Here is a 25,007-nt window from a genome sequence, read left to right as displayed (position 1 = left end):
GGACACTGAGTCTTGAGCACTGTCTCTCAGCTTTTTTGCCCAAGGCTAGTTCCCGATCGATTGAGCTGCCACTCTACTTCCGGCTTCTTAGTTGGAGGAAAGAGTTTCATGGCCTTTCCTGCCTGGGCTAGCTTCAAACCACAATCCTCAGACCTCAGCCCCCTGAGTAGCGGGGATTCCAGGGTGAGCACCAGCACCCGAGCCTCTGCTGGGCTCCCCTCCCGCTTCCTCCCTAACAAGAAGCCACCCTGGCTTTGTTCTTGGCCCCAGCCATGCGGCAGGCCAGGAGCAGCTCCGCCAGGCCCCCTGGCCTGTGGCAGGTTGGGCCCACAGCCCCCGAGTAGCAGTGACAACTAGATTTCCCCCAGGCTGACGCAGGACCCAATGGCACAGGCTCGAGTCCACAGGGACGCTCTGTGAATGCCAGTGTTTGTGGCCAGTCAGGCAGGGTCTTGGAGGAGACGGACAGGATCTGTCTGCCCAGGGGTGAGGCCCAAGCCACAAGTCCACAGAGAGTTGAAGGGGGAAGCTGAGGAGGGCAGGATCCACCTGTGCTCAGAAGCCAGGCTGGAGAGACACCTGCCCCAGGGTGGGCCTGGGCAGGGCACGAAGGGTGCCGTCCTCCAGCCTGGGCTGCAGGGGCCTCTGGGTTGGCTGGGCATGGCCAGACAGGTGCCCCTGCTCCTCAGACATTTCCGTGGCTTCTCAGGCCTTGCTGGTTCTGAGGGAGATGCGGTGCGGAGTCCTGGCTTGCCAGCCTGTGTGGCAGTCCTGGGGCTGGGTGGGCAGTCTGTGCCATGGACTTGGTGAACCAGCTTTTGTTTCCATAGCTTTGCCTTTATCTTTTTCAATTTTTGGGTGGACATTGCAGGGATTTGAACACAGGGCCTTACATTTGCCAGGCAGGCCCTCAACACTGAGCTCCGCCTGCGAGAGAACTGTGCTCTTATTGCAGGCCATGCTTTCTCCGATGGCTCTGCCCTGCGCATGCTGCAGTATCTTTCTGAAGTGAGACCCCAGTGGCTTCTCTGCTGTCCTCTCCCTCCAGGGGTTAGAGCCTGGGGCCAACAGGAGGAGTGACCAGCCCGGTTGGACAGCCCAGTGCTGGGAGCTGGGCCTGCCCGGGTGCCCTTCTTCAGGGCCTCAGGGGAGCTACCCAGGCCTGGGGGCAGGACGACTGGGAGAGCAGGAAGAGCTCACGGGCTGCCCCGACTTGTCCAGGCTCCCAGGGGCAAGGGGGCATGGAGTCATGTGTTGTCCCTGAGCTCCTGAAATGAGCCGGGCCTGCTGCCCGGGCTGGGGCGGTGAGGCCTGCTGGGGTGGGCAGGGGGGCAGCCCACATCGGCTCCACCACAGCTGCCCACTGGGTATAGCATGCGCTAGAAGGGTGAGGAAAGGTCCCAAACCTCTTGCAAACTGCAGGGGGCTCCACCCTGGGCCTCTGGCTGGGGTCTGCTCCGTCTCAGCCTCGGGGAGATGTCCACGTGGGGTGGAGAGCTGGCTCCAGGCCTGGAGGAGGAGGGCCCGCTGGAGATGCCAGGGAGACCTTGCCACACATGAGCTGGGGCTGGGCCCTGCTGGCTGTGGGCCAAAGGTTGGCTGCAGGGAGGGCTGGGGAAGCTGGAGGGGCACAAGGGTGGCACCTCATGCTTCAGGCAGGTCTGTCCTTGGTCCCCACCACCCAGGCATCTGGGGCGTCCTTCCTTAAGTCAGGCCATGAGAAAAAGCCTGAGGTGGGGCTCAGGGGTAGGGTGAGCCCCTGGCCTCGTGCTCCGGCCCTGCTGAGCAAAGGGAGAAAAAAAAAAGGAAGAGGAGAAAAAGAAAAGAGAAAAGCAAGAGTTTCGGGCATTGGCCACACTACCTAGAGTCTGAGTCCTTGGTGGCAGCCCCTCACACGGGGATGCTGGAGGAGAGAGAGCCATGATTCCCCAGCCTGGCAGGACTTCTAGTCCTCGCCACTGCCTCCATCCGGCCCCCAGGGAGGAGGTGACACGGCAGAGCTCCCCAGGTGCTTCACAATCCTCAGGGCGGGCGGAGGGCGGGCGGGGCCCCTGTGCCAAGGTTACCCTGGGGCTGTGGCCCAGCTAGGATTGGTTCAGCGGGGTGATGCTGAACCCAGGGCTGGCCAACCGCAGAGCCGTACCCCCCCCACCATGGCGCCCTCCAGGGTCGTCGCGAAGGTGTGTGGCAGGGGTGAGGAAGCGAGCGGGGCCCCTGCGTCAGTCAGGCAGCCCCTGGGGTGCTGTCCGAGGCCTCAGAGGGTCGAAGGCCTCGCTGTCGCTGAGTGACCCGGGGTGATTATGCTGTCATGGCCAACTGGAATTCTCTCCATGCTGGTGAGGGGCAGCAGGGAGGAAGCCCCCGGGCGACTGCCAGTCCCAGGCCACACCTGCCATCCCCACCCACTTTCAGTGACTTCCGGGGACTCCCCGAGGACCAGGGCATCAGCACAGGCCAGCAGCCAGCACCTGGTGAGCCGTGTCTGCTGCTGAGCGTGGCCTCGGATGGAGGCCATGATGTGAAATCTGCCCGGCCCAGGCCCCGTGGTGGCTGGGGTTCATTCTGTGCACTCACCGGCCTCCACCAGACCATCATGCCAGCCCCTGTCGCGGGCCTCCTCTCCCCGGGCCTGCAGCCTGCGTCCATGGGGACGGTACGGCAGCCCTGCCAGAGGAAGTGCTGGCAGCCTGGCCACCCCTCCCTGGGGAGAGCCGCTGGCGGGAAGGGCGGTGTCGGGCCCAGGTAGTGCTTGTCTGGGTTGTGTCCATGCAGTGGTGAGCACGGGCTGCTCAGACCCAGGGTGGGGGAGCAGGAGGACGTGGAGGGGAACACAGATGCCTGGACCCCAGCTTTGCCTGCTGTCCCTCTTACCGATCCCCTCTGTAGACGGGGTTGATCGCATTGTACATTGTGTGTGTGTGTGTGTGTGTGTGTGTGTGTGTGTGTATGTGTGCATGCATGTCTGTGTGCCAGCACCAAGGCTTAAACCCAGGGTTTTACAGTCTCACTTGGCCTTTTTTTTTCCCTCTCATGGCTGATGCTTTACCTCTTGAGCCAAGTCTCCACTCCAGAATTTTGCTTCAATTTGCTGGCTTGGAACCCAGGCTTTTGAGGTTTCAGCCCCTCTTGGTTAAGCTGTTGTCACCCTGCCTTGGAGTTCTGTCTCCGAGGACTAAGTCAGGGCCCAGTCACCTGGTCCCTCCCGGCCCCCTGAGGCTGAGAGATGGCTGCCCGGCCAGAGAGGCCTCAACCTCCATCCTGACAGCTGCTCCTTGTCCTCCAGGGAAGACGGACTCCATCTCCCTGCAGCCAAGGATGAGTTCATGGACGCCCTGAGGCGACACCAGCGCCGGCCAGCTCAGCAGCCTGGCCGCTTTCGGGCAGTCCCTGCCCCAGCCTGGTTTGAGTACGGGGAGGAGTCGGGCCCCTGGGCCAGGAGCCCCAGCCTGCCCACGTGGACCTCAGGCCAGGAAGACCAGGAGGGAGGCAGCTCTGCGTCGTCGGTGTCATCAGGCCCCATCTCCGGCTCCTCCGGCGGACATGAACCCTGTCCTCCCCACGGGCTCTGGAGGGAGAGGCCACCCCAGGTGTCAGCGCACCCCCGGCAGCCCAGAAAGAGAGACCCACGGCTGGAGCAGCTGAGGGACAAGATCCGGGCCCAGGCCCAGTGGCAGTCGAGCTGTGCCTCTCTGGGCCCCTCACTGCCCTTCAGCACCTCCCGCTTCTCCAAAGCCCCCACCCCGGCCCTCCAGAGGAAGACCCGCAAGGTGGCTGGCACCCTGGCAGCCCCTGCTCACCCAGGTCAGTGGCAGCAGAGCCGCTGGGGAGAGGATGATGAGGGCTCGTGGGGGGTGCCGGGAAGGACGGTGCTGCAGAGCGCCCAGGGGGCGGTGGGGGGGTGGTCATGGAGGGGAGCCGGGGTCCTGGGCCTGGGGTCTGTGACTCTGTCCCCACGGTCTTGGTGACTGAGTGGAGTGAGGGATAGAGAAAGACCCTCATGTTTCCTCCCAGAAAACATGGTGCCAGCTGGGCCTTAGTGACTCATATCTGTCACCCCAGCTACCCACGAGGCTGAGATCTGAGGATCACAGTTCAAAGCCAGCCCAGGGCAGGAAAAGCTGTAAGACTCATCTCTCAGCCACCAAAAAAAGCCGGAAGTGGAGCTGTGGCTCAAGTGGTAGAATGCTAGCCTTGAGCACAAAAGCTATAGTACCCAGCCCCTGAGGAATTGAAGCCCCAGGATTGGCACAAAAAGAAGTGGAGGGGGGCTGGGGCAAGGGTAAAGAAGTGGGGGGCCTAGGGCAAGGGTAAAGAAATGGGGGGGCTGTGGCAAGGGTAAAGAACTGTCTCATTGGTGGGATATGGAGACCCTGTCTCCTTGTTCTGTCTAAGGACAGAGGAAAATGTCTTTTTTTATTCTTTACTAACTTGAACTCTGACCCTAGGCATTGTCCCTGAGCTCTTCAGCTCAAGGTTACCACCCTACCCCTTGAGCCACAGAGCCACTTCTGCTTTTCTAGTGCTTAATTGGAGATAAGAATCTCAGGGGCTTTGAACCAGAGCCTCAGATCTCAGCGTCCTGAATAGCTAGGATTACGGGTGGGAGCTAGTTTTTGAACTTGGGGCTTGGTGCTCACAAGGCAGACACTCAACCACTTAAGCCAGGCCCACGACTTTTCTTTTTTTTAAGATTAAAAAATCTTACTTTAAAAATATTATTCTGGGCCGGGAGTTTGGCCTAGTGGTTAAAGTGCTTGCCTAGCATGCATGAAGACCTGGGTTCGATTCCTCGGTACCACATACATAGAAAAAAGCTGGAAGTGGTGCTGAGGCTCAAGTGGTAGAGCTCTAGCCTTGAGAAAGTCCAAGGACAGTGCTCAGGCCCTGAGCTCAAGCCCAGGACTGGCAAAAAAAAAATATTATTCTAAAAACATACAGCATGGAATTTACTATCTTCACCTCTCCTTGTGCTTTTGGTAGTGAACGTCAGACCTCACGTTTGCTTAGCAGGCAGGCTACCACTGGAGCTGCAGCCACAGCTCCTCACGGCCCTGGTTCTGTTGGAGGGAGGGTGTGGATTTATGCCCTGGCCAGCCTGAACAGGGTCTGCCCGCCCGTGCTTTCCTGAGCACACACCTCTGCACCCGGCTGCTGTGCTTTCCCCGCGGCTGGGACAACAGGCAGGCGCTGCTGCACCCAGCCGTGGGCTGAGAGGGAGCCACGTGACAGCTACATACCGCCCAGGCTCTGTTGGCTGGTTTCGTTAGCTACGACCCACTTTTCTCTACCACCTTCTGTGTCTTCATCACTGGGACGAGTACAGGTTCAAGTCTGACTCATGACTTCAGAGAATGTGGCTGAGGAAGGTTGCTCACCTCATGGCAGCCGGGAAGCAGAGAGCGTCATGGGAGGGTGGGGGGAAGTGGGGACAGTGGGGATGGTGAGCTGCAGCTTCCAGCCAGGCCCCACCCCTGGTTGCCATCACTTCCCAGCCAGGCCACCGGATCCTGATTCTATCAACAGGTTAATCCGTTACACGGAGGTCCCCAATCATTTCTCTGTGGCTCTACCAGCGGCTCAAGGCCGGTGTTTAACTCGAGCCACAGCACTGCTTCTGGGTTGGTTGATTAATTGGAGGAGATAGGTGTCTCAGGGACTTTCCTGTCTCTCAGCCTTCTGAGTAACTAGGATGGCAGGTGGGGCCTGAGCGGCCATTAGCTCCTGGCTCAAAATCAGGGTTTAGTGCGTGTGTTGTGACACCTTGCCCTTGTGTGGCCCGAACCACGCTTGGCGCCGGGCAGCAGGAGTGCAGGGCCAGGCTGGCTCCATGAAGCCTCCAGAGCGAGTGGTTTGTGCCAGAACGGGGCAGGTTGTGAAGGTGGAGGCCCGGGGGCGGGGGGCGTGCTGGCCGGCGCTGCTGTGGGAGCTCTCCCGGGCCTCTCGGTGAGCCGCTCTGGGTCGGAGCCTGGATCTTTGTACGGACCCGTGGGTAGAGGCCTGTTCACAGGTGAGGGCATGGAGGGAGCACAGCCCCTCAAGTGGGAATGAGAGCCCGCCTCTGATCTCTGGGGTCTGGGCTCCAAGCTCTGCCTCTGGGGGGGACTCTGGGAAGACCTGGGAAGGGAACCTGGGAAGACCCCAAGCTCACTGTCCCATCCTGAAGACAGGTGGCACTGACCCGGGGCAGCCCTGCCTGGGCCTGGAGGTGCTCAGGGATGGGAGGGTGAGTCTGAGAACCCAGGGGGCCGCCAGGGTTTCATTCACTCATCGACAGCAGAGGGACAGGGAGGGGTGGACAGGCCCCACTCCAGGACCCGGAGGGCTGGGCCTGTGGGGCAGCCCGGCCTCACCCTACGGTGGGATCCCCTGAGGATGTCCGGCGGTCCTGGGCAGGCAGGGGTGAGGCTGACTCCACAGGCCAAACCTGCAGGACCTTAGAGAGCCTGGTGTGGGAGGAAAGGCTCAGGGGTCCCCCTAGGTCACCCCAGATAGCCTTGCCTTCTGAGTTATCAGCCTGGGAGGGGTGCGCTCTGAGTTGTGAGAAGAGGCCGAAGAGGCAGGGCCCCCCGGGAGGGTGTGCTGGGATAGGAGGGCTGGAAAACACCCCGACTGGACACCAGTCGGACGACAGGCCCTGGCATGCACGGGGTGCATCCGCCATGCGGCTTGGAGCCAAATGGCAGGAGCCTGGGCTGGCAGGTTGGTGGCTGGGGTGGGCTGTCTCCCGGAGCCAGCTCTGACTGCCTGCACGCCTCCTCCTCCCCTGAGGGTCAGTGAATGGGCTGTCCCTCCCCCTCATTTCAGGTGGCCCACTGGCGGATGCGGGAGACCCAGTGCCCTGGGACCCTTGGCCACCAGCTCCTCAGCGGCCTTAGCCCCTCTCTGCCAACCAGAGCTCTCTAGAACCATGCATAGAGTTTTATGGTAATCCAGGCATCCGGGGCCTCTTTTCCTAGCTACTCAGGAGGCAGAGACCTGGAGGATTGTAATCTGATGCCAATCCAAACAGAAAAGAGGATGAGAGGCTCCGTGTCCAAAATGACCAGCAAAAGGCCAGGTTGCAGGCGTGACTCAAGTAGTTAAGCATCAGCAGTGTACATGTGAGACCCTGAGTTCAAATCCTTGTGGTAAACACACACTGCCCTCCCCAGTTCCACCACAGCCCCTCTTCTCCCACACTGCCACTCTGCGCCCACTAACTTTACTCTCCGTCACTCCATGTGGCATCCACTTCCAACTACTTCTGTTTCTGTGCAGCTCATAATCGTGGAGAAATCACGTGGTTGGAATCTCACAAGACTGTCCTTTTACTCTTTGTTTTGTGGTGGTGGTGGTGGTGGTGGTTGGCTCTGGAGGCCAGGCTGGCCTCTAATGTGGATCCTCCTGCCCCAGCCTCCAGAGTTCTGGAATTAAAGACATGCACTGCCATGCCTGGTTGAGGACCAATCCTTTGAAGAGTACATGAGTCTTGAGTCCCTTCCTGCCCACAGGATGTGGTCAGATTGAGCCATGAGAGAGATCAAGATGGACCCAGTGTCAGGGAAGCCTGAGACTCCTGGGACACAGTCTTCCTTTGAGCCTGGCCTGGCGTGCTGGCTGGTCTGTGTTTTGGCTTGAGGCACAGAGCCTAAATTAGGTCCAGTGATGCCAGGGAATGGGGTAGGCCTGCCTCAGGACTGGCTTTCCCTGGAGAGTCGCTCTGCTTGCTGTGGAGGACTAAAGGAGCTTTGCCTGTGCCAGCCAAAGAATGGAGCCCTGGGTTGTGTCCCTCCACCTTCTCCTGGGCTGCGCAGAGGAGGAGGTGGCTTGCCATGTACCCCCTCCAGACGCAGTTTGCGCTGTCATTGCTGCTGCCAGCGCAGGAATCCAGGCTCCGTTGGCGGGGAGCCTGGGGTGCCAGGAGCTGACCGGCCTCCTCTCTTCCCCTTTTTTCTTCCCTGAAGTTCCCTGGGAAAACAAAAGGATCAAAAACAGTTCTTACAAAAGCGAGAAGGTTTCCAGGCCACCCATCCCCGGCAGAGCTGCCAAAAGCAAAGGTGAGATTTACTATTCAGGTCTGGTGGCTGGTGAGGAGAGGGGCAGGCAGCCCTGCAGGACTTGGGGACCACCTGGGATCCACAGGGCCTGGCCGGAGTGTCAGGGTCTTGTCCCCAGCCCACGGAGATGGCAGGTGGTTCCTGCTGAGTTGGGATCTAGGATTGTGGGCAACATGCACAGAAAATAGACTTTCAAGCCAGGCACAGTGGCTCACGCCTGTCATCCTAGCCACTTAGGAGGCTGAGATCTGAGGATCAAGGTTCAAAGCCAGCCCAGGCACAGAAGGACCTGAGACTCTTATCTCCCATTAACCTCTAAGAAAATGGGAAGTGGGGCTTGGCTCAAGGGTAAGGTGGTAGCCTTGAGCGGAAGAGCTCAGGGACAGCTCCCAGGCCCAGAGTTCAAGCCCCACAACTGACAAGAAGACAAAGAAAAATAGATGTTCGGACAAGCACGGGAGGGAAGAAGGTGCAGGCAGACCCTGCCCGCCCCCGGGATCTGGGGTGCAAGCCAGTCCAGTGTCTGCATGGCGTGTCCAGGAGGGCTGTCCTCAGTGGCCCTGTGGGTGGAGGTGGACCTGGTGGGTTTCTCTCTCGGGCTCCTCTCTGAGATGGGGTCTGCATTTGGAGTCGGGGGTGGCCTGGACTGCGTTCTTGCCCTTGGGATCTCCCCCCCTCGCCGGGTCCTCTCAGCACATCCGCAAGGCCAGGCCATGTGTGATGCTGGCTTCCAGGACATGGACCCACGTTGTCCTCGCAGCTCTCTTGGAGTGAGCTGGGCTTGTGCCCATGCTGGAGATGCAGAAACTGAGGCTCAGGGGAGGTTTCACATTCTGCTCAGGCCTGGGCACCTGGGCTCTGGGGACACCACCAGGGAGGCGCCCCATGTGAGAAGAGCACCCATGGGCAGCAGCCAGCTTTGTGGGACCCTTAGTCTACACAAGTGGCCAACTCGAAGCCCTGAGCCGGCTCTGGGCATCTCAGTGGGTGAGATTGGCTTCTCCACACCCTGTCCAGCAGAGGGCGCCGGGGGAGAGGGGCGGGGTGAGCAGGGCCTGCGCCGTGGGGCAGAGAAGGCAGGCTGCTCAGCGTCCAGAGGTGCTTCAGGGCAGGGGTCCAGGCCAGAGACAGTGTCAGGGCTCCAAAAGGTTCCAGAAGACTCCTGAACATGCCCTCATCATCCCCGCCCCCAGCTTTTTGGTGCGTTTGGTTTTAATGGCCTGCTTGAAAAATGACCTGCCTTCTGTCTGACATGGGGTCAGAAGGGCGTGCCACGGGCCGCATTCATCACCCTAAGCATCCTGTCACCCCGGCCGCGGTGACCATTAGTTTCTGTCAGTGACGAAGTCACAGCTGGGCTAAGGAGAGATGAGTTGGGGTTCAGAGGTCAGAACCACAGGACTTGGGAATTGGATGAATTAGAAATTTGCTGTAGTTAACAAAAAATTAAATCACAATAGTTATAAAATATTCATCCATCCGAGCCAAAGGAAAATTAAGGCTGATATTTAATCTCAGATTATATCACCTTGCTTTGCATTTTTTATCATAGATTAGGTTGGCCCGGAGCGTTGACAGGGCACTTGGGGACTCCATCCATTTCCACAGATTAAAAATCCGCTCGTAAAAAAATTAATTGCCATTAAACTGCTCAGTGGAAGAAAAAAAATGTGCCCATCAGGACCCATTCATCGACCGGGCACTGCTGGTGGGCTACGGGGAGGCCGGGCAGCTGGGGGGGGCGGCAGGTGGCAGCCCTCCCCACATGGGGCAGCTTTATGCAGGGGGCAGCCACTGGGATTCGTGGGAGAAGCCCAGCCCGGCAGGTCCCTGCAGGTCCCCGCACCCCACCGACACCCAGATGTGGCCCCTCAGAGCTCCGGCGCCTGGGCCCCCACCCTGAGCCAGCAGAGTCTGGATTCCTCCTAAGATGGTAGCCGTCCTTGTCGCCCGCAGGGCCCTGTGAAGAGGTGTTCTTAAGGCACAATGGGGAAGTGGAGGCAGAGCTAGACTGAAAACCCCTGTCGAGGACTTGAGGCCAGCACGGTTACCCCTGGACAGCCTGAAGACCCCGTCCCTTCCACCCCGGGTTGGGGCTGGCCTGGGGGCTGCCTGGCCTGGCCCATCCTGGAAGGCAGTTTGGGCCGGTGGCTGAGGGGGGGCCTGGGCAGCTTCGGGACTGGGCCAGGGTGGACTCTGCTCAGCCAGGTGGTTTGCTCTGGGGCCTTCAAGGACCCAGCGACTTGGCCCTTGGTGACATCGTTGTGCTAGGTCTCAAGTTAGTGCCACCGTGCCTTAAAGAGTGGGCCCGACCAGTCTGTGTGTGTACGTGCGTGAATATATGTGCGCACACGTGAGTGTGCACCCGTGCAGATGCGTGTGCGTACGTGTGAGCGTGCATGTGCTCTATGTGAACATCTGAAGGAGCGAGTGTGAGTGCATGCGAGTGAGTGCACGCGCTCATGCGAGCGCGTGAGTAGAAGGCCTGCTCCCGCCTTTGCTGGGTCCTGGGAAATGGGGCAGTGGTGTTGCGGGGCGGGGGAGGGGCTGGCATGGGTGGTTGGCGAATGGAATGTAGGATTATAAAGTAAAAGCTTGGCGAGTGGCATTTATTGTCTGACCACAGAGGGAAGGAGAGCAATTTGTGTCTGGAACGTGCTGAGTTGTTTATTTCTGCCTCCTCCAGAAGGCCCGGGCTCAGCCATTGATCCACAGGGGTCTGTGACTCTGCCTGGCTTTAGAGTGGACTGTGGGTGTGGTCAGCCAGAGCTCAGTCTGACATGGCACCTGCAGGTGTGGCTGTGTGTGTCTTGGGACAGCTGCCCCATCTTGGGCATGCAGGGCTGGGGCTGGGGCTGGGGCTGGGGCGGAGCTGGCTTCCCAGACAGTGCAGCAGGGAGGTTTCCTGCCCTCTCAGGGTTGGAGGAGTCAGGACACTGCTCAGGTCCCTGGCACAGGGAGCTGCTGCCTGGGGGCAGAGGCTTCAGCTCTGTGCCCAGTGAAGGATTTGCCAAGCCCCTTGGTGGGCAGAGCAGAGCAGCTCCTTCCCCATCCAGACCCCTGGGGCACTGTGGCGCCTGGCTGTGTGGCGATGTTTTTTCTATTTAAGATTCTGAGTTGGTTGGTGTTTACGCCTGGCGGAAAGGACAAGCGCTGGTGCGGTCGCTGCTGGGGCCCCCTCCCGCACGCCCCAGGCTCCAGAACAAGTCACCCTCCAGAGACCCGGCCCCCACCACGGACTTAGGTATCTCTTGCCTCTGTCAGGGGCTCTGTCTTGCTTTGCTGTGGCATCCGGGGGTGGTAGGGTGGGCATGAAAGAAGACATGCCCCATACCCCAGCTCAATGCCATTGGCAAAGGTGGTGCAAGACCTGTCAGTCACTCAACTTCATTGCCTGGGAAGTGACTTTGAGGATAATTACCTTCAAAAGCTTAAGATGCGGGAATGATACATGGTTCAAAGCTAGCCCAGGCAGGAAAATCTATGTGACCACCGAAAAGCCAGACAGTAGAGCTGTGGCTCAAGTGGTAGAGTACCCGCCTTGAGTAAAAAAGCCACACGACAGCATTACGACTTAAGTTCAAGCCCTTCCCCCCAGAAGGGTGCGTCCCGGGAGAGTGGCCTAGTGGTAAAGTATGCTTGCCTAGCACGCATGAAGCCCTAGGTTCGATTCCTTGGTACCAGCCAGAAGTGGTGCTGTGGCTCAAATGGTAGCGCTCTAGCCTTGAGAAAGCCCAAGGACAGTGCCGAGGCCCTAAGTTTAAGCCCTGGGACTGGTTTAAAAAAAAAAAAAAAGCCAAGCGCAGTGGTACAAGCCTGAAATCCTAGCTACTCGGAAGGCCAAGTTCAGGGGATCATGTTTCCAGAGCAGCTGGGGTCGGGTCAGAACAAGTTTGTGAGACTCCAACCAATGGCTGGCACAGAGGCAGCAGGGGGTCTGGGCAGCACGGGGTCTGGACAGTGCAGCGTCTGGGCAGTGTGGGGTCTGGGCAGCGCCGGGTCTGGGCAGTGCGGCGTCTGGGCAGTGCAGCGTCTGGGCAGCGTGGGGTCTGGGCAGCGCCGGGTCTGGCAGTGAGGGGTGGCCTGTCATCTTCAACAACACCCAAGAGCACAAATAGGAAGACCGCAGCTCAGGCGGACCCAGGCATGGATCAAGACTCTGCCTTGAGGCAGAGATCTGAGGATCTCAGCTCAGAGCCAGCACAGGCAGCAGAGTGTGAGACGCTTACCTCCAATTAACCACGCACAAAACCCCACACCAAAAAACACGCGCAGAGATGGAGCTGTGGCTCCCGTGGTAGCGTGCTATCCTTGAGCTCAAGGAAGCTCCGGGGCGGCGCCCAGCCTGGAGTTCAAGCCCAGAAAGAGAAAAAAGCAAAAAGAGGGGGGCTGGCCATGTGGCTCATATGGTAGGTGGATTGGCCGCCTGGCAAGCACAAGGCCCTGGATTCCGCCCCACGTGAGAGGAGGGGAGACTAAGAAATGGGAGGGAGCCAACACCCTGGGCTGCTCCAGAGGCAAGCAGCCCCCCCTGGGGTGCTGTGTGGGTGCTCACTCTGCACCCCCCCGTGTGTGTTGTGTGGGTGCTCACTCTGCACCCCCCTCCGTGTGTGTTGTGTGGGTGCTCACTCTGCACCCCCCCGTGTGTGTTGTGTGGGTGCTCACTCTGCACCCCCCTCCGTGTGTGTTGTGTGGGTGCTCACTCTGCACCCCCCCAAGTGTGTGCTGTGTGGGTGCTCACTCTGCACCCCCCGAGTGTGTGCTGTGTGGATGCTCACTCTGCACGCCCCCCCGTGTGTGTGCTGTGTGGGTGTTCACTCTGCACCCCCCGAGTGTGTGCTGTGTGGGTGCTCACTCTGCACTCCCCCCCGTGTGTGTGCTGTGTGGGTGCTCACTCTGCACCCCCCGAGTGTGTGCTGTGTGGGTGCTCACTCTGCACCCCCCCGAGTGTGTGCTGTGTGGGTGCTCACTCTGCACCCCCCGAGTGTGTGCTGTGTGGGTGCTCACTCTGCACCCCCCGAGTGTGTGCTGTGTGGATGCTCACTCTTCACGCCCCCCCGTGTGTGTGCTGTGTGGGTGCTCACTCTGCACCCCCCGAGTGTGTGCTGTGTGGGTGCTCACTCTGCACTCCCCCCCGTGTTGTGTGGGTGCTCACTCTGCACCACTGAGTGCGTGCTGTGTGGGTGCTCACTCTGCACTCCCCCCCGTGTGTGCTGTGTGGGTGCTCACTCTGCACTCCCCCCTCCGTGTGTGCTGTGTGGGTGCTCACTCTGCACTCCCCCCCGTGTGTGCTGTGTGGGTGCTCACTCTGCACCCCCCCGAGTGCGTGCTGTGTGGGTGCTCACTCTGCACTCCCCTCCATGTGTGCTGTGTGGGTGCTCACTCTGCACCACTGAGTGTGTGCTGTGTGGGTGCTCACTCTGCACCCCCTGAGTGTGTGATGTGTGATGCTCACTCTGCACTCCCCCCCCGTGTGTGCTGTGTGGGTGCTCACTCTGCACCCCCCGAGTGTGTGCTGTGTGGGTGCTCACTCTGCACCCCTGAGTGCGTGCTGTGTGGGTGCTCACTCTGCACTCCCCCCCGTGTGTGCTGTGTGGGTGCTCACTCTGCACGCCCCCCTCCGTGTGTGCTGTGTGGGTGCTCACTCTGCACCCCTGAGTGCGTGCTGTGTGGGTGCTCACTCTGCACGCCCCCCCCCGTGTGTGCTGTGTGGGTGCTCACTCTGCACCACTGAGTGCGTGCTGTGTGGGTGCTCACTCTGCACCCCCCCCGTGTGTGCTGTGTGGGTGCTCACTCTGCACGCCCCCCTCCGTGTGTGCTGTGTGGGTGCTCACTCTGCACGCCCCCCCCCCCCGTGTGTGCTGTGTGGGTGCCCAGTCTGCACAGGTGGAACGAGTGGCTTGTCTGGGCGTGGTGCTGGGGCTCGGGGACTGGGCAGATGACAACTGCTGACACCTCGGGGCCCGCTTTGCGGCGGCCTGCAGCAGGGAGACCCGGCCACTGTCTGTCTCTGCAGGAGCTGAGTGTAAAGCCACTGCGGCCCAGGGCCTACCGGGCCCCACCTGGACGTCCAGGCCCACCGCTGCCCACAGCGACCAGCTGGCATCCTACGAGCCACCGGCCACCATGCACACAGCCATGGCCATTCTGCAGGACCTCCGCCAGCAAATCCAGGCGGGGCTGGAGATGGCCCAGCACCCCAGGGGCTCCTGGGAGCCCAAGCCACAGAGCCCCGGGGTGAGGAGGCAGGAGTCCCCCCAGAGCGCCCAGCCCCCGCAGGGCTCTTCTCCCAAGAGTGCGTGGACGGTGTTGACAGAGGGGTCGCGCTCCTCGCTGGGCAGAGCTAGGAGCTTCCACACCCAGAAGCCCTGGAGCTCTGCGGCTGAAAGGAAGCCCAATCTACAGAGGGCCTGGACAGCCCAGGCCCGGGACCTCTCCTACCCAAGGCCCGAGGGCCCCACGGAGGGGTCAGGCCTGCTTCCCCAGCGCCCCTGGAGTGCCCTGGCTGGGCAGCCCTATTCACAGAGGAGCCGGGCAGCTGCAGGGCAGGACTTCTCCCAGAGGCCTGCCAGCCCTCCTGAGAAGCTGCGCTCCTCCCGGCAGCCTCAGAGCACCCTGAGCCCTTGGGCTCCTTGGGAGGACCAGCGGGGCTCTGTCCCCAGACTCTGGAGCCCCCCGGGGGGGCTGCGCCTTTCCCCACAGTCCTCCTGGAGCGGCACCGTTGTGCCAAAGGTTGGGTCTCCTCCCCTGAGAGCCCAGCAGGCCTGGCAGAGGCCCGCCCAGCAGCAGGATGCGCCCCGCCCCAGGCCCCAGCAGGCCCTCCAGCAGCCGCACGGCGGCTCCGAGTCCCTGCGAGACTTCATGCGCAGGAAGGCCCACGCCCGGCGGCAGCAGGCCCTGGAGCAGAAGGCGCTGGCGGCGCACACGCTGGAGCTGAGGAACCAGAGGCTGCAGGAGGTCTACCGGAAGCAGAGGGAGGCCGTGCGTGGCAAGGTGGTCCCCCTGGTCTCCCAGACAAACCCTGGCATCGTCACCTTTGTCCCCAGTTCTGCACAAGCCAGGGTATGTGCTGGGTGGGCGAGCTGGGGCTTTGGTCCAGCCTCTGACTTCAGGAGCTGGGGCTGTGGGGCCTCTGGCCTAGGACTCTGACCCGGGCCCTCTGTTGTAGGGTTTGGAAAGCCCTGGAAACCCGGATGTGCCCGTGCTCGAATGGAGCAAGGTGACTTCTGGCAAGGTGCTGAGTGACCAAGAGGCCCCAGGCAGGTGGGTACAAAGGTGCAGGGACCCCAAGGCGGGATAAGATCTGGGGACTTGACCACTGGCCACAGCAACTCTCCTGGGGGAGGGTCCCAGCAGGCAGCAGCGGGGAGGGGGAGGGGGAGGCTGCGGGTACTGGGGCTTGAACTTACGGCTCTAGAGAGTGAGCTGAGTGCGTGCCCCAGCTCTTCACATAAGGCTGGCAATCTTAGTCCTTGAGCCACAGCTCCACACCTGGGTTTTTGATGGTTTGTTGGAGACAAGAGTCTCAGCCTCCTGCCCGGGCTGGGTTCAAACCACAAGCCTCCCATGGCCCACAAAAAAAATCCCCAAACCCCACAGCCCTCAGATCCCAGCCTCCTGCGGTTAGGATTACAGGGGCGAGCCACCAGTGCCAGACTTAAACGGTCCATTTTTAAACACCCAGCTTGGGAGCGTTGAGGAGGCCCCAGGGAAGGGCACGCGCGTGTAGATGGGAGACCACTCCCTGCTTCCAGCCACGGCCTCTGAGCTGCTGCTCTTCTGATGTTCAGGGAGAGACCTGGGGGCCTGGTTTTCCCTCTCTAAAAACCAGATCACAACCCCGAAAGAGTGAAATCCTGGAAATGATTGTTTCAAAGTTCTTTAGGAGACATGGCTTTCACTTTCAAGGGGGACTTAGACATGTAAGAGCATGGCACTCTATGAACCCCTTTACACAGTAAAACAGGTGTCACTGCGCACATATTTTTTTTTGCAAGCATTTGTGAGCAGCCATATTTACAAAGAAATGGGTCTGAATTCAGAGGTATGCGCCTCAGCGGACAGCTGCTGGCCTGGTGGACCAGCTCTGCAGCCTGTCCTCTGCAGCCTGGGAGGGACGGTCTTGTCTTTGGCAGGTCCTTCACAGTCCTCCAGGAGCCAGCCTGGCACCGCTGCCATGCCGCGTCTAGGTGCTAAGAATCCCTGTGTGTGCCCCTACTAGGTTTGAACTCAGGGCCTGGGCACTGTTCCTGAGCTCTCTTGCTCTGGGCTGACAGACTGCCATTTGAGCCATAGCTCTACTTCCGACTTTTGTGGCAACTCATTGGAGATAAGAATTTCATGGATGTCCCTTCCCAGGCTGGCTTTGAAGTGTCATTCTGAGATCTCAGCTAGGATCACTGGCCTGAGCTATGGACACACTGAGAAATCTCATCCGTCACTGATACCCTTCACATACTGAGGGAGTTGCTTTTTTTTTTTTTTTTTTTTTTTGCCAGTCCTGGGGCTTGAACTCAAGGCCTGGGCACTGTCTTTGGGCAGTTTTTGCTCAAGGCTATCCCTCTACCACTTGAGCCACAGCCCCACTTTGGGCTTTTTTTCTGTATCTGTGGTACTGAGGAGTGGAACCCAGGGCTTTGTGCCTGCTAGGCAAGCTCTCTACCACCAGGCCACACTCCTGGCCCTATTTTTGGCCAGTGTAAAGGTTTGAACTCAGCCTGTGCTTGTTCGGATGGTAGACTTTTCTGACTGGATTGGCTTCAAATTGTGATCCTCCAGACCTCAGCCTCCCGAGGAGCTAGAGTGAGAGGTCAGAGCCCCTGTGCCTGGCTGAGTCTCACTAATTCTCTTCTTTTCTTCTGTGTCATTCTAGGGCTTGAACTCAGGGCCTGGCACTACTGCTGAGCTTTTTTGCTCAAGGCTACTACTCTACCACTTGAGCCATGGTTCCATGGCCATATTTTTTTTTTTTTGGTTGTGGGACTTGAACTCTGGGCCTGGGAGCTGTCCCTCAAGACTACAGCCCTACCCCTGGAGCCACAGCCCCACTTCCTATTTTCTGGAGATAAGAGTCTCACAGACATTAGTGCCTCGGTTGGCTTTGAACCTTGATCCTCAGATCTCAGCCTCCTGAGTAGCTAGAATGACAGGCGTGAGCCACCGCGCCCGGCTGCCGTCTTGTTTTCTGATGGTTGATTGGAGATCAGAGGCTCATGGCTGGGTGCTGGTACCGCACAGCTGTAACCCTCCCTACTCAGCAGGCTGATATCTGAGGATGGAGGTTCCCCAGCCTGAGCAGGAAAGTCCGGGAGACGCTTATCTCAGAAAACTACTCAGAAAATGCCAGAAGGGGTGCCATGGGTCAAGTGGTAGAGGGCTAGCCTTGAGCGAAAGAAGCTCAGGGACAGCGCTCAGGCAGAGGGAATTGTATGTATTGATGCTGATATGTTTTCAGTGTTGGGGGGGAAATGTGAAAGAAAAAGAGCTGAGTGTGGGGGTGCATACCTGTCAATGCAGCACTTGGGAGACTGAGGCAGGGGAATCACAAGTTCGAGGCCAGCCATGGCTACCCGGTGAGTTCCTCATGCTGAGATACTCAAAAAGTAATCAGTCACCTGGAAGCGGAAGCTTGACATGAAAAAGTAGGTGACAAGAGTGGGTTGTGGCACCTGCTTGCTCTGTTGTTGTTGTTTTTGCTTTAAGGACCTGGCTTTTCCTGGAGGCCCAGTTCATTCCCGGGGCGAAACCCCCTCTCACCTGCTGAGCCACACCACCATCTGCCACCCCCAGGCAGGCCTCCCAAGTCTGTAGGGGTTTCTTGTGCCTGACAGGCCATGACCATCCTGTCCGCAGCGCTGGGCTTGCCTCATGCAGCAGTGGAGTTCTCACTCCACGTGCCAGGACTCTCCTGCTCAAGAGCTCAGGCTTTCAGGGTTGAGATTTTGGATTGTAGGGTCTTGTTCCTTCAGGATTTCAGCCTCTAGAATTATGGGGCCTACAGGACTGGAACTGCACTGGGTACGGGGGAGCAGAGCTGGCCAGGTGTCATGGCCGCTCTCTGTGTAGCAGCTCTTCTAGGTGATTCCAGGCTGTGTTCTCATGATCCTACAGGTGCCAACATACTTGCCCTGGTTTGGTTTGATTTAGCTGTCGTGTGTGTGCGTGCGTGTGTGTGTCCCTCCCCTCCCTCGGCTGGGCCTGCTTCTCCCGTGCTGGCTGTGGTTGGGGAAGGGGGGTCCTCCCTGGGGCTGGGCCCTCCCTCACGGGCTGTCTTCGTGGAGCGGGAGCCATGGCTAGGATGTGGCTTGCCCTTAGGCCCTCCTGCTGGAGGGGTCCCGCTGGCTCACTCGGGAGTCCCTGGTCTGCCTCGGGCAGCCAGTGCTGGGCAGGACTTTGTCGGGCCCCTTTGATGTCCAGCACCAGGCCTGCGGGGGCCTTTGTGCCCAGATGGGGGACACTGGGTTGTTTTTTGTCTTTGGGCTGGTGTGAATACTTACGCTTAAACATGGGGTGCAAATGTCTGCTCACGCGGTGCTTCCAGTACTTTGGGGGAGTCTGTGGTAGTGGGGGTTGAACTCAGGGCCTTAGGCTTGCTTGATTGGTGCCACACTCCCCACAGCCCTTTTTGGTCTGTGATTTGGGGGCTAGAGTCTGGATGATGACACCCGGTGCCTTTCCCCTCGTTCAGCCATTGTTTTGCAGTAGGACCTCACACACATTTTGCCTGACCTAGTACCCTTGAGTTGCAGCCAGCCCTGCGTGATGTCCGCCTCCCAGTGGGGGACGGCAGGCGTGAGCTGCAGCATCTGTCCTGTTTCGGAGCAGCCACCCTCAGCGTGGGCCTGTGTGGCCGTGCCTCCCCCGCCCCCACTCTTTGTCCCATCTGACTGCTAGCCGAGCGTGGTTCAGCACGTGGTGTCCGAGCCCTCTAGCCTCTGGCATGACGCGTGGGTCACCTGGCTGGGCTGAGCACCTGCTCGCTCTTCTCTTCCTGCAGCTTCTGTCTGTGTTTGAACAGAGCCTGGAACCGTGCCGAGACCCTGAACTCCAGAGTCTGCCCGGACAGCGTGAGTGATGCCCCTCTGCTGCTGCCCGCCGGGGCCTCCTGGGGGCCCTCGAAGATCCAGGACCTGCCCCCGGGGCTCTGCATCTGTGTGGAGCCCAGCGAGGCTGAGGCCCTGAGCCGCTCGGGCCCCCTGCACTTCCAGTACAAGCAGGCCCGGCTGCAGGCGCTGGAGACAATGGCCAATGTCCTGAGGCAGCGTATTGACATCCTGACAGCCAAGCTGTGCCGCCCGCAGTCCCTGGACGCTGTCGGGAGCCTGGCCTTGGATGCGCCCACCTCGGGGCCCAGCACAGAGCCTGCCACCCCCACACTCTCCTCCTCTGCCTTCCCCGAGGACCTGGTTCCCTGTGGGGGCAGAGGGGCACCCCAGGACACAGTGGACGGGCAGCCCCGCTCCCTCCTCCCTGCCTCCTGCTTCTCGGACGCTGAGATGCTGCCATGGAGGTCAAGGTGGGAGCTGCAGAGCCTGAGCACACCAGCCTACCTCCAGAGCCAGGCCAAAGGTGGGGCTGCGGTCCGGGCACAAGGACTACGGGGTGGCACGAAGCAAAAGGACGCCGTGTTATGTCCCTCGGCTTCCTCTCTAGAAAGGGAGATGGGAAGGCAGTGGTGGTCCAGGGATGTGGGGGTGGCTGCCTTGTTGGTGCTGGAGGAGGGGTGAGGTCTGTCCTGCAGTCCCCGCGCCCGCCACCCTTGTCCTGTCACCCACAAGGGGCAAGAATGTGTGTGAGTCCCCTGTAGTTCTGAGAGACTCTCAGGCTCCCCCCACACTGACTGGCCGTGCCGTGCCCTGCCGGTCACCGTGAAACATTGTGTCCTTCCCAAAGCTGCCCTGGACAAGGAGGAAGACGACTGGGAGCTGGAGAAGAGGCCACGGAGGGCCTCAGCCCCGCTCCAGGCCCTCAGCGCCTACACGCAGAGGTGAGTCCCGTGTGCTCCCCTCTGTCACCGAGCATATCTGGGCACTGAGGCTCAAGGCTTGTCCGTTTGGTTTGCCAGTCCTGGGCTTGAGCTCAGGGCCTGAGCACTGTCCTTGGACTTTCTCAAGGCTAGAGCTCTACCACTTGAGCCTCAGCACCACTTCCAGCTTTTTTCTATGTATGTGGTACCGAGGAATCGAACCCGGGTCTTCGTGCATGCTAGGCAAGCACTTTAACCACTAGGCCAAACTCCTGACCCCAGCTCATGAAACTCTTAACCCCTACTAACCACAAAGAGCCAGAAGTGGAGCTGTGGCTCTAAGTGGCAAAGTGCTAGCCTTGCACACAAAAGCTCAGAAACCCAGAGTTCAGGCCCCAGGATCTGAGGGGTGTCCCAGAGCTGTGTCTAGACAGACACACACAGCAGGAGGCGCTTCTGGAGCTCAGAGGTCACGTCTTGCCCTGTTAGGTTGGGGGGCGTTGGAGTCTTGGTGCACCCCACATCTGGACTCTGCCACCCTCTAGGGACACCGTGGCGTGGTCCCCAATAATGGCTTGAGGCACTGGCCTCGCCTTGGCTATCCTTGTTTGGCAGCCCATTTGTGGGCTCAAGGGGCTGCCTCCTCCCACAAAAGGGGCCCCAGCCAGGCTGAGCCAGGCCCTCGCTGCTTGAGGCTGCGGTGGTCTCAGCCTGGGGCGGGAGCCTGGCGTGGTGTCCTCTAGGACTGCCTAGGGCGGGGGGTGGGGGGTGTGAGCCAGGCTGAAGCCCAGCTGTCAGCTGCCCTAGAGGACGACATGCCCCAGCGTCAGAGGCTCCCAGGCCTGCCGGAAGTGGCCCAGGGAAGGCCCTGCCGGGTTTACTTCCCTTCCTGCTGGCGACGCCCCTTGACCTGCCAGAGCCTTTTTCTCTTTGTGTCCTGCCTCACTCACTGTGGCCTGTAGAGGGCGGCGTGGGGCTGGGCGGCCCCTCTACTCACGGGCCAGCTTCCCTACCCCACACCACACAGGCTGAGAGGGGGCCAGGGGTGGGGTGGGAGAGGAGCTGCAAAGTGGCCAGGCTAGGTCTGTCCCCTGCAGTCCAGACCCAGGCCCTGAAGGTCCATGCGTTCCTGGCCCATCACAGAGGAGCCTGTGGCGTGTGCCTCTGGCCTCAAGCTCCCCTCTGGGCGGGAGAGACGGGACCTGCACCCCTCCAGGACGAGGCTCTGGAGGAACAGGGATTCGGGGTGTGAGGACAGACTGAGGGGCCCTCTGGAGCCCCACTTTCCCCTTCTGAAGTAGTAGCTGCCCCTCTCCATCTGTTCTTAAGCTTGGGCCCAGCTGTGCTGCCACCTCACCCCTGAGGACCTAGGCTGGCACCCCCCCCCGTCCTGGGGCGTGGCTCCCCACCATTCCTGCTCACCAGCTTCTGGCTTGTGCTGCCTTTCCTCTCCCAGCCCAGGGCTGGGTGACCCTGCAGCTCTCAATCCCAGGGGCCCTGGGAGGTCCACCCAGCCGGGTTTGTCTCAGGGTTGCTCCTATTTTCTGGAATTTTCTTCCAGTCCGTATTCTCATGGTCCATGTAGGCCCTGGTGGTCTTAACATGGACCACACGTGGACAGGGGTCAGATCACACCTAGTTCCGCTGTACCACATCCACACATGGCTCCAACCAAAGCAGGTGTGAGCAAGATATCCATGCCCTGTGGGTGCCTGGACACTGGTGTGGGTGGCATCTTCAGTGACTCAGTCTATCTAGGGCCACTGCGCCAGGGACAGGAGGCGCTGGGAGGAAGCAGGACGAGGTGGGGCACTGGTAACCACCCACCCCTGGGTGGGGGCCGGGCCCATTGTCCTCTGGTCCTGGCAGCTGGTGAGCGCAGATTGCCACCAGCTCCCACCCACCATGGCGGCTGCCACCTGAGAAGGGACTGGTGCCATCCAGTCCTGTCTCCTAGCCCTTAAAGCAGGTGTCAGCCAGGCTGTGCAAGTGTGTATGTGCCAACAACTCTTCAACCCCACCCATAGCCTGAGTGTGCCCTGCCTGCTCTCCATGCAGGTAGCAGTGCCAGGCTTGAGAACAGGTGGGTTGAGTCAAAGTGGAAGCCAAGCCGTCATTTGCTTTAGGTGGTAGGAGTGCCTCAGCAGCTGACAGAGGTGGCTAGGGTGGCCATATGGCAAAGGGGGCTCTGGCCCCAGCCCCAGGGCCCAGCGAGGGCACGAGGAATCCCTGCCCCAGGCCTGAAGCGCTGCAGCTTCTGCATGTTTCTGCTCACAGGTGGCAAATTGCAGGTCATATAGGTCACAGGTTACAGTTTTGTGCCTGCCAGGGTCCCACCCTGGACGCACTGCCTTGGCCCTGGGTCCCCAATTTTCTGAGTGAGGATGTCATTCCCCAGCCCCCCGAATGGCCCCCCCAGCCCAGCCTTGCTCACTGTGTGTTGTCTCTCCCCGCCTCCTCAGGACACCAGCCACAATGAACCCTGCCAGCTCCTCCCTTTGGCTGGAGGAAGTGCCATCCTCCAGAGCAGCGGGCTTGGGAAGGCCCTGGACGGGCCGGAGCTGCGGTAAGGGCGAGACGGCAGACAGACCCTGGGCTGGCTGGTCAGGGAGCCAGAGGGTCCCTCTGGGGACCCCTTCCACTGCCTAGCATGAGCTCGGCCCTGTGGGGCAGAGATCCTTTTCTATGTGGACCGCATCCACACCTCATATTAAAGTGTTTTGGAGGCTTCCGGCCCCGCTGCCCACCCTGTCCTGTCCAGTTGTGGTGTGGGCCGTCACGTGTCTAGAACAGCGACGCCCCTGGCCCGGGGACCTGGCTCGTGTGGCCCGCCCCACGTCTATCAGTCCTTTCTCTGGCTAATCGAGTGGGCTGGGGCTGGTGGACGGCTGCCTGGAGTGGGGACAGGGCACCCCGCCTGCCTTCAGGAGCCACCTCGGTCGTACCAAGCCTGGCCTGTGCTCAGGCTGTGTCCTGGTGGGGGCCCATGGCAGCAGTACTGGGGAGCTGAGGCCAGCTCTGCATCCCCTGGTCCAGGCCAGTGTGTTAGCCACAGCTTCGTCTTTGGTGGGACGTTCTCTGCAAGAGCAGGTTTTGCATATGAGTATGTTAACAATCCGTCCCGTGATCCTGAGACTCTGGAGACTGAGGCGGGAGGACTGCGAGTTCCAGATCAGCCTGGGCTACGTAGTGAGGCCTTGGCTCAGACGGTATCACCCTCCCCCACTCCCAGCCGTGAGTCATGTGTGGAGCCCTTCCCCAGACCCCGAGCACACACTCCTAGCTAGCAGGCTGGTCATGAGGCCTGAGGAAGCCCGGGGCCGTTAACAGAGCCCCAAGGCTTCGCTCAAAGACCTGGGCTCAGTACTGGATACTGAGTTGTGGTGGGGCTCCTCAGTGTGGACTGGCAGAGGGCCCCATGGCATGTCAGAGGCGTGTTGGGCTCACTCCTCATGTGTGGGGTGTGGGTGGGTGTGGGGGAGCCCTTGCCTCTGGTTCCTAGAGCTCCTTCCAGCCTGAAGTGGAGCAGCTGGATGGGCTGGAGGCCTGGGCTGCAGGGGGAGGTGAGATTTGTCTCACATACTCATGCTTGCACACAGACACACACACAGACACACACACACACACACAGACACACATTGAGCACTGCTGAGCATCTGGCATGGCCTAGACAGAACTTCACGGTGTCCATGTGTAGGGGTGCAGGCAGCAGAAGACAAGCAGATGAGAATTCAGAGCACTTCGATTTCTGAGTCGGAAGGGCAGAAAGTGCCAGGGGAGCCCCAGCCAGGGGAGCCCAGCCTGCCTTGGCCTGTTTGGTGCTGTAACACCACTGGAGTGATTTATGTAGAACAGAGAGTTCGTGGCTTATAGCTCTGGGGCCTCGTGGGACTTCCCGGCCGCCTGGTGGCACGCGAGCGAGACAGGTGCGCTGTCCCCTGCAGCAGCACAACCAGGTAGAGCCCTGGCGCCCCAGGTCACCTTTCTCCCTGTTGCCATGACAATCAGACATCGACCTGGCTTAAGGAGGTGACATCCGATCAGACCATGCCCCGGAGAGGGACAGTGAGCTGCCAGGTGCCAGGGCTCTGCCATCCCAGAGTCTGCAAGCTGTCGGATTGAGCTTGTGGTGGGTCACCATGGTGACCACAGCAGGTGTCTACCTGGCCAGTCTCTTGCAGCAGGTCAGGCCAGGCCCTGGCTGTCCTCAGAGAGGGCCTCATTCGTCACCCTCTGGGCAGGAGCCAACTGCCCGCCTGACAGCAGCTCCAGCTTCCACCACTGGACGTAGCACTGTCCAGTAGAATGCTCTAGGCCTCAGTACCCAGACCCACTGAGGGAACTCACGCAGGCTCCTGAGAGGAGGTAGAATGAGGCACCCGTGTCCCTGTGGCGTTCTGGAGCCTCAGATGTGGCCATGCTGGCTGGAGTGCACTTTACGGTCGATGTCTTTGAAGGTGAGCCGTGCACAGCAGGGCAGGTGTGCCTCGCGGGACCCAGAGCTCAGCTGGCCCAGGGCGGCTCTCCCCGGCCCCTGGGGAAGGCTGTGAGGAGGGCCCTAGCCACACCCGAGCCGCTCCCACCCAAGTGCTCACATGCCGGGCGGTGGCTGCTAGGGAAATGGTCAGGACGAATGCATGTTCTTGGGGCTGCAGCTTTGGGGCAGTGGGGCTGAATTCTTAGGGTTCCTCACTCACTGCTGAATGAGAGGAACTTGGGACAGAGGCCGGGGTCACTCTCTGCTTGCTGGGCGGCTCCAGCAGGCTCGGGGCAGGCCGTTCCCACTCAAAGCTCAGGAAAACACACGCCACCGCTCTATGGAGACCTGCGGAGAGGTCCTGGCCTGTCCGTCCTCAGGCCACGTGGCCGAGAGGATAAGGGGTTCTCGGGATCCTAAAGGAGGCTGCGTAGAGACCCGGTAGAAACCTAGTAGAGACCCCAGCTTCCCTGGAGGGCCAGAGGCGACAGAGCTTTCTTTCCACCAAGGAATCTTTGCTCAGAACAGT

At 60.2% G+C, this 25,007-nt stretch overlaps 1 protein-coding gene across 1 annotated transcript in view; it reads left to right on the top strand.

Annotated features, from left to right (window-relative positions):
• Positions 1–2,073: 2,073 nt before the first annotated feature.
• Ccdc187 (coiled-coil domain containing 187) overlaps positions 2,074–25,007 on the top strand; it is a 40,172-nt gene continuing 17,238 nt past the window's right edge. The window contains exons 1-9 of the mRNA XM_090330922.1: positions 2,074–2,180; positions 3,284–3,801; positions 7,944–8,036; positions 11,146–11,280; positions 14,053–15,098; positions 15,205–15,299; positions 19,033–19,604; positions 19,929–20,022; positions 22,464–22,567. Of these exons, the coding sequence (XP_090187048.1) occupies positions 2,107–2,180; positions 3,284–3,801; positions 7,944–8,036; positions 11,146–11,280; positions 14,053–15,098; positions 15,205–15,299; positions 19,033–19,604; positions 19,929–20,022; positions 22,464–22,567 (2,731 nt within the window). The 5' untranslated portion in view covers positions 2,074–2,106. The remainder of the gene's footprint in view (positions 2,181–3,283; positions 3,802–7,943; positions 8,037–11,145; positions 11,281–14,052; positions 15,099–15,204; positions 15,300–19,032; positions 19,605–19,928; positions 20,023–22,463; positions 22,568–25,007) is intronic.

Source organism: Megascapheus bottae, chromosome 3, assembly GCF_031878675.1.
Source record: "Megascapheus bottae isolate mThoBot1 chromosome 3, mThoBot2.hap1, whole genome shotgun sequence".
NCBI lineage: Eukaryota > Metazoa > Chordata > Mammalia > Rodentia > Geomyidae > Megascapheus > Megascapheus bottae.
This window is presented reverse-complemented; position numbering and strand designations above follow the sequence as displayed.